General features: G+C 44.0%; 1 protein-coding gene across 1 annotated transcript in view; it reads left to right on the top strand.

Moving 5' to 3' along the window:
- Positions 1-12,116, top strand: part of LOC119170741 (uncharacterized) — a 49,039-nt gene that overhangs the window by 10,581 nt on the left and 26,342 nt on the right. Inside the window, exon 2 of the mRNA XM_037421993.2 lies at positions 918-1,191. Coding sequence (XP_037277890.2) covers positions 918-1,191 — 274 coding nt within the window. The remainder of the gene's footprint in view (positions 1-917; positions 1,192-12,116) is intronic.

Below are 12,116 nucleotides of genomic sequence, written 5' to 3'. Positions count from 1 at the left end.
GCTCTACGATGGCCATCGCACGAAGACAAAGTGTGGAACGCGTGATAGCACCACTGATAAAATAGGCTCCAAGAGTGCACGGGGCGTCGGAAACTGCTTGTCTGCTTTGAAGGGAAGATTGTGTCAGCTCTGTCTTAATCTTGCTTATATAATGAGCTAGGGCTTAATAAACATAACACTGAACAGTTTTGTTTTGATTGCTAAGCTTTCAATTAAAATGGCAATAATTATTTATGATTCATTTAACAATGTAATAGTTTGTATGAAGGCATTTGAATTATAATTAGCACGGTCCTAATTATCATATAAGTAGAGTCTAATTAACATGGTTTTACTTACATTCTCATGATTAACATTGCATTAGTTTGCATGGTTTAGTTAGCACATCAATTAGCATGCTCTATTTAGCACAGTCCTAGATTTACATGGCTTTATTAGCATGGTCTTATTAAGATGTGGCATAATTACCTCTGTCTTACCATGACTTGGCTTAATTAGCTTGGCCATAGCATGTCCTGGCCTAACTAGCAAGTATGCCACCCAGCCAAATAGCTGGCACAATGTATATTGGCACTTTATCTCAACCCAGCTATTTTAAGAAACACCGTGGAAGCTGTCAGTGGTGCTAGATGTCACACGATGATGTCTCCTTAAATATACTCCATCTTCTGTGCTTTCTTGTTGAAGTTGTCCACAGCAGGTTTTCTGCATTTACTTGACCTTCGCCAGTGCAAGGGCTGCCTTCACTAGGATATCGCTCTAGAAGCAGGAGCTGTTTATTGAGAGTAGATGAACCCTCAGGGTGCTGACATGGAGATATCTGAAGGTGTTTAGGCTTTCTGTTGTTGGGTAGTCTGTAGTTTTCATTTGCGAAGGTAAACTTATCGATTGTTCGGTTCTGTCATAATATTTTGCAGGCTCACTTCGATGAGGACCAGTATGAGCCGAGACGTACGGACCGCAAACTAAAGCCATTTGCTGTGCCTACGCTGTTCAGCCACCGCAAAGCTCCGAAACGGCGCCGGAAGCTTGTACGATGTCAACCCACGAGTACAAGTGTTCCCACCACTGCTGCGGAGGCGATTACTGTCGTCTCAACAGCCACAGGCATCACAAATGCTACAGCTTCTGTCGTGGCACCTAAGGTTGCATCAACAGTGGCAAAGAGTCAGACTTCCTTTCTGCGACCAGGTAGATATGTCATTCTTTTACATTGCAGTGATTCGGACTCTTTTAAAGGCCCAGTCAACAGGCTCCAACTTTTTTTTTTACGCCCCCCCCCCCCCCCAACAAGCTCAGTAATTTGTAGAGTAGACCATAGCGATTACGTTTTCTGAATATTACAGAGCTGTCCGCCGTGTAGAGCCTCCATTTCGAAAAACCATTCCCGCGCTTCTTTCCTACGCCTGTCTGACGCTTCTTGCACGCACAATGACAGCAACTCGACGATCGGCGACGTGACGCAGTGTGCAGCTCATCGATTGGTCAAAACCAGGTCTCAACAAACAGTAGTGAAGTCAACGACACTTCCTGTTCCCGCCCAAGGCTACGACAGAGCTATTCAATCATACGAGTTGCGAAACTCCCCATAGGCTTCAAACATCGAAATGAGGACGCTTCGCTGACCCAATTTTCGGGAGTGAGCAGATTGTTGCGCCACCTGTTGATCAGTATACCCACTATAAGGTCCATTATTTGTGTTTTGTCCTGCTGCTCCCAGATGGTGGGACAGTCTGCTCCCAAAAAATTAAACTCTAGAAAAATCGGGCCAACTTCATGTCCGGGTTTGGAAACGCAGTTTTGCTGCAAATCGTTGTCGGCTGCAAATCGTGTGATTGGGCTGAGGAGAAGCATCGACAAACAGTAAACAACCAGGCATCGCAGCAAGCGGAAGTGCGTTGCGGCTGATTGAGTTCGCCGATGAGGTCAATCGCTGATGTCTTGTAACATTGCCGAAGTGGGGCCAAGTGGGCCTTGCCCTCCCTTTGAAGGTGAAGGGTGGCGAGGCCATGCGAAAATTTTAAACCAGCTGAACGCGATGTTCTAGCCCCTGTAACTTTCTTAATATAGCACGTACTTGCAAAATTCTTGCAGCAGCATTGCAGAGACTGCTGCACCGCACGACGCATGAGCCACCCCCACATAAAAACGGCCGCTGCGCTGCACGGAAGTGCAGTCATGAACTTTTTTGATTAGGCGCTTTGTTTAAAAATAGTCTGAGTGTTTAGCGGTACGTCTAGACGTAATGATAGAAGCAGTAAAAGTTATGTTCAAACGTAAAAGTAAAACAAAATGTTACTTAGGTCCAGCATGGCAACAATACAGAACCGGCCTGTTAATAGTTCCAACCCGATTGGCAGCTGTGGCGTAGTAGGTTAAAGCGGCACAATAAATACTGGTGAGGTTGGTGGTTCAAGCCTCATTGAAGTTTTCGTTACTTTTTCTTTTTTTTGTCTGCGAATATATTGTTTTAACATTTGCCCCTCCTCATCAGCCTCTCGTCAGCCCAACTGCTGCTGGTGGTGGTCCTATCCACAGGGCGTTTAATATTGGGTGTCTGATGACTCTCGCAGAATTGGCTATATTTACTATGATAAAGAGTTTTGAAAATTATTGCTCCTAAGCGGCAAGACACAAAAGGACACAAAAAACTCAAATGCAGCTGGCTGCATTGGTTTCTCCAGCACACGTGTCAGGAATGTTGAGGTCCATGGTTTATCAAAGCTTTGATGATAGAAAGGCGCACTGCAAGGTAGTCTCAGAAAACTTTTTTATGTCGCTCAGTGTACCATCACCTGACGAGGTAAGCGGAAGGCCGCTTCAAAATACTGACGTGCCACCGCAATGGTCTAGGCGATCACCACTTGATAAACGATGCCCAAGGGGAAGTGCCGACGGCGTTAGCCCATCTAACAACAAAACAGCTTGTCTGCCTTGCTGAATAACACGCACGGCCTGTGACAACACAGGAGCATTTACGAAGCAAAGGATGAGAATGGCTGTACGTGTTCGCACTTGACAAAACAGCCGGCAATGCAGTAGCTTTGGCCTTCGGAGATCACAGGCTTCGTAAGAACACTACAATAAAGTTGTATCCATCCATCGTAAGAACACTTCGCGGACGCGCTGTGATTTCACGCATGTGCGTCCGGTCAGTCACACATGTGAACTGTGCAAAAGCATTTATTTCATCGTTGACCTTGCCCTTCGCGACAAGCGAAACTTGGCAGCAAGGACACATTCACTTTTGACAACACCATGCTTGGCATTGCAATCTAGAAAATGCAGTTTGTCCAACAACAATAATCCGCACTTCATACTGAGAAACTTTATGGCGCACACACTCAGATAAAGCGGCGGTGCAGTAGATGGCCGTGCTAGCTCCAACCTCCAGGTTTAACTGGACATCCAGCAATCACATGAAGCAGCGACGACACAGGGTCTCCTGTCCTCCTTGGGGGTGGTCTAGGCCCTGGCCACGATTTTGCCGGAGTTTTCACCACCAACACACATCGCAGGCAACTACCATCTCGCACTGTTTACCTTTTGCAGCCGCAGTGCCCAAGGCGTCTCCTGTATTTAAAATACTTGTAATATCTGTTTATTTGCAAATATAAGCTGATTGACTCGTCACACACCTGCTTAGTAAAATTTCTGTAGGTTTAATGCATTATACATTAATAATTTTTATATATAAATAGCTCTAGGTAATAATTTTTTAGGTGACGTCACTTCCGTGCGGCGCAGCCACTTCTGTGTGGGGTTGCTGCTGCACCGCGTGGTGCAGGAGACGCTGCCGAAATGAAACTCCAGAAAAATCGGGCCAACTTCATGTCCGTGTTAGGAAATAGTTTTGCTGAAAATCGTTGTCGGCTGCAAATCGTGTGACTGGGCTGTGGAGAAGCATCGGCAAACAGTAAACAACCAGGCATCGCAGCAAGCGGAAGTGCGTTGCGACTGATTGAGTTCGCCGATGAGGTCAATCGCTGACGTCTTGTAACATTGCCGAAGTGGGGCGAAGTGGGCCATCCCCTCCCTCTAAAGGAGAAGGGTGGCGAGGCCGTGCAAAAATTTTAAACCAGCTGAACGCGATGTTCTAGTCCCTGTAACTTCCTTAATATAGCATGTACTCGCAAAATTCTTGCGGCAGCATGTTCACGAAGTAAAAGTGCACATGTTTCTTTTTACAACGATTTTCAGACCTAGGGGTTGTTTACTGGCCCTTTAAAGTATGCCACAAGGACTTCGTCAGGAATGAGGGCTAAGAAAAATCATTCTTGGAGACCTATGGCTATTGAAGGATTTCCCGAGGTTAACTGGTGGAGAGAGGCTTCTTTGTAACAGCAGAAACAATTAACGAAAGCTTGTTTTCACTTTCCTAAGCAAGCAGAGACAAGACCCCTTGTTTTTATTGAGCTTGTGGTGTACACGTATCCCGAAGGAGCGCGGCCACCAGCGTGGGTCCGGTCTTAGCGAGCCGCAAAGCACGCGTTAACCGTCGCCGTGGCGAGAACACGATACTGCTCAAAGTCGCAACACTTTATTGTGGCAACACCAAACGCAGTACAGCCCGTTGCAAAGGCGCGGCGGGAAAGCAAGTAGGCTTATCCACGCCACGGGCACGAAGTACTACACAGGTTGCCACGAGCACGTCTCCGCGGTAAAGGTGATCCACGGAGACACCGGGACCAAGGCCCGGTTGCTCGAGCGAGGGCAAAGGCGCTCGCGTTTGCTTCGGAGGGAGACGGGTCGGCGTAGCTAGGCCACGCACTAGGACACCGTACCGTCCTTCGGCCGTGAGTACGCTGTGGGGCAACAAAAAGTGAGCGTTCGCATCGGGCGCGAGGCGCCGTCAGTGAAGTCCGACGAGCCCCGAGCGACGGGAGTCGACGGACGGAAAAGATTGCGTGGCTCACCGTTTGCTGTCCCGGAGAGTCTGCCCCTGACGCAGCGCGCGAAAGCCTCTCGGGAGGCTCCACGCGCGGCGCCACAGTCAACATCCGCTACCGGGTGAGTGAGTTAAACGTCACTCCGCTCTCTCAGCGTGGCAGACAGCAAAGGAGGGCAGACATGTCGGGACATGAGAACGGCAGAAAAGGCGGCAAAGCCCGCTCAAAGGCAGCGGGCTAGCCTCAATTCCCACAAGCTATGATAACTAAAATTATATCTTAATGACATTCCTTGTCCCATATAATGTCAGTGGTTGGAGCAGTAGGGCACCTGCTTGTAGCAAAACCCAGAGCAAGCTCACCCCACTTACGGTGAAGAATAATCGGACAAAATTTTGGGGGGGAGGGGGTGTCCTTTGCTTGGTCGCAGTCCAAGATTCAAGATGACATTAGAAGAGCCTGTGAGGCAACTCCTGCTGAAGGATTCTAATGTGGAGAACAGGCTGGGAAAAAAAATGCGGGAAGCGAGGGGCATTCACTTGGTCATCGGCACATATTTCTGAACTCCCAAAAACAGGAGCCAGCTTGCTCGGGTAGGGGTGCTTGCTCAGGGTCTTTAAATATTAACAGGACAATGTGGTCATGAATGGCAGATTAGTATAAAATTAAGTTGAAATACTGACTAAGGCATATGTTCGCCTGTTTACATATTATTCTACAATTGTGTCTTCCTTTAGTCACACTTCCTCTTTAAAAGCTCTTAGATCAGTTACATATATGTTCGTTTTCTTGTTATGACTAACATATTTGTAACTGAATGGTTTGATTACTTATTATTTAATTATGTTAATAGGGTGTCAGCATGTTCCCAGAGCCATGATAACGAGTGGGTTACAATTCTAATAATATCCAGCTATGTACAACAATGCCATCATGCTTTACAGAATGCATGCAACTATGTTACAACAATACATCTTTAGGCTAACCCAGTGTTGTCAGTGACACGTTTCAAGTAATGGCACTGCTAGTAACGCATTACTTTTTTGGGTAACATAGTAAATATTCGTTACCGTCTTGGAACTGTAACTGGTAACATTTATACTTATGTTAACATCTTTCGGTAATGTGAGGTCTAGAATTTCTCGTTAATTTTTATTTCAATTATTGTGGGAGTTTCACGCAAAACTCTTTCATCTCGCCACTTAAGCATAAATCCCCTGACATTCTATTGTTGTAGGGTCGGACTGCTGGCGGCCCTTCAGTCAATAAAGGGACACTAAAAAGCTAAATTGACATATGCATGTTGGGAGGTCAGCTCAAGATCAAGATATATAACAGCTGCATCTTGCTCGCACTTACCTATGGAGCAGATACCTGGATGCTTACAAAGAGGGTTGAGCTTAAATTGAGGACGACGCAGCGAGCGATGGGAAGGAAAATAATAGGTGTAACCTTACGAGACAAGAAGAGAGCAGAGTGGATCAGATACCGAACCAGGGTTAAGGATATCATAGTGGAAGAAAAAAAAATGGACAAGGGCCAGGCATGTAGCGTGTAGACAGCATAACCGCTGGTCATTAAGGATAACTGACTAGATCAACAGAGAAGGCAAGCTGGCTAGGGGAAACAGAAAGTTAGGTGGGCAGAAGAGATTAAGAAGTTTGCGGGTATAAAGTGGCAGCAGCAAGCACAGGTCTGAGTTGACTGACGGAGCATGGGAGAGGCCTTGGTTCTGCAGTGGACGTAGTCAGATTGATCATGATGGTGATAAAAGAGCAAGACGCTTTTCCACGTAAAAGTACAATTTCACAATCCCTAAAACACCACTCTTATTGTGACTTGGTAAGCAAGAAAACCCGCGAAAAGAAAATGCGGGTAGAAACGCCGCCTTGAGATTCCCGCATCAAACACTGTGATGTCATAAATTTTGAAGGCATCTACTGGGTCCTATGTAGCTTCTAATCAGTAAAATTGTAAAATGGAAGCTCGTTGTTATCTGTAGGTGCCATAAGTTTAGCATACGAAGTTTCCGAAAATTTTATCGAGCAAATGTCACGAAAATACAAAAAACACAGTGGAATTTCTTACGTCATGCGCGGGGATTACGACGCGAAGTTCAAAAATGAAACTTTAACCTTGATTTTCTCCACTCATGATGAACCTATGACATTAAAGCATATGGCATTAGAGTTCTCAGAGTGCAGTTTATCAATCTAAAACAACTCATTGTTTCTCGTTAGTGTCTCTTTATGAGTAACACCTACTGCATCCGTTGCATGCCCATTTAGTGTAGTTGTGGATATATACATTGTGACACAAGGCAAACTGCGCAAATGTAATTGTTGCTCAGATTTGACAACACGTAATTGAGAAAACTTTCCTTTTCTTCTTTTCCGAACGAAATTTCTTCTTTCTGTCAGCTACTGCGGGGATGCACTTTTTATAGTTACTGAATTTTTGACTGAACGAGGCTGACGTTGAATATCATTACGTAAACACTGGCAATTGTTTAGGAAAGTATACAAATTAGAGAAGTTGAGTACCATGTTCAAATGTTTTTCTTCGGAACTAAGCGGCCGAACTATTTCACTTTGACAACAATATTTGAGCATTTGTCTTGTGTGTAGAGGCACCACCAGAACTATGGAAAATTTTTCGAGAGTTGAGTGATGTTTCCTTTCCGAAGAGCATTGAGGATGGAATCTCATTTTGTGCGTAATGTCACGCTGAGCAAAATGGCTTTACCATGTGCCATAGAGTTATCATGTGTCACAACAAACAACGTGATAGGCCACTTTTGTATTCCTGGTGTGATGCATAACTTTTTTTTTCTAGGTAACATTGGTCAGTAACACTTCCTTTTTTTTGTTAGTGTAACAAGTAATCTACTTACTTTGTTTCGGTAATGCATACAGCACTAGGGTAACCTAATGAGCTCTACATGTGGTACAATCAATGAACCTGAATTAGAAGCACTTCAGCCTTCTTGTTCTTCTTCTTTAAAACTTTATTTTTTATTGTGTACATGACGCGAATGCGTCAGCCTGGCTATTACGATGACGGAACAGGGAGATCGAGCCTCCTGGCTCTTTCGTGGGCGTACTAGACAGCCAGCATTTGATTGTCATGAGCTGGTGGTCTGGTGAGCCTTTCAAAGCGTTCACGCATTATACCAGGCCCCTGTGAACCGCAGTCCCAGAGAATGTGGTCTAATGTGCATTCATTTTCGTTGCAGGCTTTGCATGTAATTTCTTTTTCTTCCGCTCCATACCACTCCCTGATTTGAACCAGTGAATAGTACGAGTTTGTTTGTAGTAGTCCAAGTGTTATGGCTTGTGCTTTATTTAAGTTTGTGTGGGGGTGCGGATAAATTCTTCTGTTCAAATAGAATTGATTAGTGATTTCATTGTACGTGATGAGTTAATTTTTGTGTTGTGGAATCAATCCAGCATAGTCAGGGCCATTTGTATAAACATGCTAGTCGGTGAGATCGCGGGCGACGCTGCTGGCTGACTCGTTTAGATTGACTCGTAGGCCTTTGATTCTTCCTATGTGTCCGGGGAACCAGTAAATGTACTTAATATCCATGTTTTTTATCGCACTGACCACTCTGGCCGCCTGTGGAGCCACCCTTACCCTGCTAAACGCAGTGATTGCCTGCCTGGTGTTTCAATAAATTAACGTAAAATTCTTGTTCGTCGCTGCCATTGCTATAGCTACTTGCTCTGCGATCTAGGTTTTATTGGTGTTAATTTATGCAGCATTGGTGCAGTCTTCTTTGTGATTTACTACGACTGCAGAGTAGCTGGGTCAGCCCCTGTACTCTGCAGCATCCACAAAGCAGTCACCCTTTCCTGCTCTGTCTAGTCTCTGGATCGAAGCTTTAGCGCGAGCCACCCTCCTTCCATTATTATATAAAGGGTGCATGTTTCTAAGTAGCGGAGCAACCACTATATTATTTCTAATTTGTTCCTGTAATTGAATGTAGCTTTCAGTTGCTATTGTGAGTGATCGTAATTTTATCAAAATGTCCTAGCCTGTTTTAGTTCAAGAAAATTGCATTAGTTGTGACGTTCTTTGTGCTTCCCCCATTTCAGTTAAGGTATTGTGAATACCCAGGTCTAACAGGCTGCTTGTACTAGTGTGCATAGCTAGGCCAAGCGCTTCCTTGACTACTTTCCTGATAGCAGCGTCCAACTTTTGTGCTTGGTTTTGCGACCAGTTATACATTGCCGCTGAATATATGACATGACTGAGGATGAAGCAGTTGACAAGCCGGAGGAGATTGTCTTCCTTCATCTCTTTATGTTTTCCAGCAACTCTTTTGATTATTCCGTACGCATTCTCTGTTTTGAGCATGATCTTTTCAAGTGCTATGTTGTTCCCTTTTTTAGCGTCAATAAAATGTCCCAAGACTCTAATCTCATTCACTCTGGGGATTTCGCCCCCATTGGTTGTGCATAATTTGATCTTGCATTCAGACAGTGGTTGCCAACCTTGTGGTCTTCCCCTTTTTCTTTCTGGTATAACAGTAGCTTTAATTTGTGCGAGGAGCATCTTAGTCTCGTGGACTTTAGATATTCCTTCACCGTCCTGACTGCATGATCTTGTGGGGTCTCGACTTGGCGAGCACCACCCCTAGGCTCTTAGAGTGAAAGGACACAGTCAGCACCCCCACAATCTAATGCTCTTAGAGGGAAAGGACACAGTCAGCACCCCCACAATCTAATGCATCCTGTATTTGACCTTCGCTTCCGTGTGAGCACCAGATGGTGAGATCGTCAGCATAAATAGCGTGTTCAATATTCTGTATCTTATTCAAAGCTCTGGACAGACCGATCGTGCATACATTAAAGAGTACTGGAGAAAGAACGGAACCCTCTGGAGTGCCTTTATCTCCGAGTTGTATCCATTCCGTTTCATAGTCTCCCACTCTAAGCTTCGCAGTACGGTTCCAAAGAAAATACTTTACGTATTCATATAGCCTCTCCTCATGTCCCAGATGCATGATTGTGGATAAAATATATTCATGTTTGATGTTATCAAAAGCTTTTTTTCCAAGTAAAGACCTAGAATGTCCTTGGTGATCCTGGAGTGTCCGTCCAATATGCGATGCTTGAGTTGTATCATAAAATCCTGGGTGGACAGGGCTGGCCTAAAGCCAATAATATTGGGTGTGTATATTTGTTTATTCTCTACATGGTTTTCAGCTTGTTTAAGGGGTTGAGCCCTGCTTTCGGATATTAATAAAGTTCTTTGTCTGCCTGCCTTCCTTTTTAGCAAATAATAATAAAATAATAAATAAAAATAATAAATAATAATATAAAATAATAAATAATAATATAAAAATAATAAATAAAATAATAAATAATAAAATAAAAAATAATAATTAATAAAAATAATAAAGTTCAGCTACTTTACCTACGCACAATGTATGGAAATCGGTCACAGGTTATCTAAGGTCGGTGGTTTTCCTGGCTTTGGGATTAAGATAACATGCGATGCTTTCCACTTCTCTGGCACTGTGCTAGTAGTCCATGCCTCGTTTATGAACTCTGTTAGCCGCTTGATCGAGGGTTCATCTAGGTCTCTAAGTACATTGTTTGCTACACCGTCTGGATCTGGGGCGGATCTTGTGTTTAAATAATTTAATGCTCTTCTTACCTCTGCAGTCGTGAAAGGTCTGTCTAAATCTGGCTGTGGAGTACCTTTGTATATAACTGTACAGTTGCTCATTTCACTCTTGTTCAACGAAAGATACTTCCGTATGAGTTCTGCCATGACCGTCCCCATGTTCTTGCTTTTCAGAGCGATATGTATGGCCCTTACAAAGTTGTGTATTTCATTAGTCCTAGTATTTTCTTTGTCAAGATGATGTTTGACTGATTTCTATGCTTTCTTGTTTTGAAGTTGTCTGTCAATTCTTTCACAAAATTCATTCCATTGTTGTTGATTTAGATATGACCAATATTGCTCAATATCTCTGTTAAGGCTGGTAATTCATTTTCTTAGATTCCTGTTTAATCTGCATTAGTTCCAATCTTGCATTAGATTCTGCTTTTTCTCGATCATGTGCGCTAGTTTAGTGTTCATAATCTCGGTATTGGTCAGTAATAATTTTCTTTGATGCTTCTCTCATGTCATCTTTAATATGACTGGTTCATTTCTTGTGGTTTTGGGGGGTCTCACCGCCTTATCTTTGGGATCTGGATCTGCGGAACACGTCCCAGTCAACAAGCGAGAATTCTTTCGTTTTAGAACAGGCGACTTTCGTGGTGATCTGCAGTACACAATGGTCGCTCCCAAATTTTATTCCTATATTTACCCACTCAACGTTCTCTATGTTTTTGGTGAACGGGAAGTCTGGTGTAGTGTGTCTGCAGACTGCGTTGCCAATTCTAGTTAGACATGCTTTGTCGGTTATTAGCATTAAGTCGAGTTTGTTTGCACGTCTCCATAGATCCCTTCCCCTGGGCTGTGTTGTAACATAACCCCATAGCTGATGTCAAGTGTTGAAGTCACCGGCTATAATTAGTGGACTGCTACCAGCACCTTGGTTGTTCTTTCAAACAGTTTTCAGAAGTGAGACTTATATCTAGGGTTGGCTGTACTTGTTAAGAATAAAGAGGCTGTGCCCCCTTTATTCTTCCATGTTGGTATGACGATCTCTACCAAAAGGTGCTGTAAGTCTTTTGTGCTGAGTTCTAGTTCATGTGTAATATATGTGTGTTTCTTTTTGACTAGAGTGTACAGGCCCCTGCCAATACAGTGGAACCTCAATTATATGACTTTCAGGGCACCACGCAAAACCTTCGTATAATCTGGGCATTGTATAATCGAAAAACAAAGAATATAGCAATGACACTCAGTCTTGCCCCAAAAAATGGGTATAGACCGCCTGAATAAGCCCACGGCACGACCTTGTGCCTCTGCGAGAAAGGTAGATTAAATTATTCTTGCCAGCGACAGCTAATGGCAGCGTAACTTAGTTGAAAGAGGTGCGAGCGAATCTCTATTCTTATGTTTAAGAAGAATTGAATCCAACGCGCATCTTTCTACTGATAAATAAAGTCCGGAAATTGCCTGCGCGTGAACACGAAACCGAAACCATGTTGCCAATAGCCTCCCGTCAGAAGAGTCAAACACAGTGTCATCGCTGTCACATAATGGGGACCGATTACGAGTGTGCGTAGAATTCCCTCGTGTGTGACTGAGCGATGGTGGCTG

The sequence above is a fragment of the Rhipicephalus microplus genome, chromosome 2 (assembly GCF_043290135.1).
Source record: "Rhipicephalus microplus isolate Deutch F79 chromosome 2, USDA_Rmic, whole genome shotgun sequence".
Lineage (NCBI taxonomy): Eukaryota > Metazoa > Arthropoda > Arachnida > Ixodida > Ixodidae > Rhipicephalus > Rhipicephalus microplus.
The sequence above is the reverse complement of the archived record's forward strand: the minus strand, read 5'-3'. Positions and strand labels throughout refer to the sequence as shown.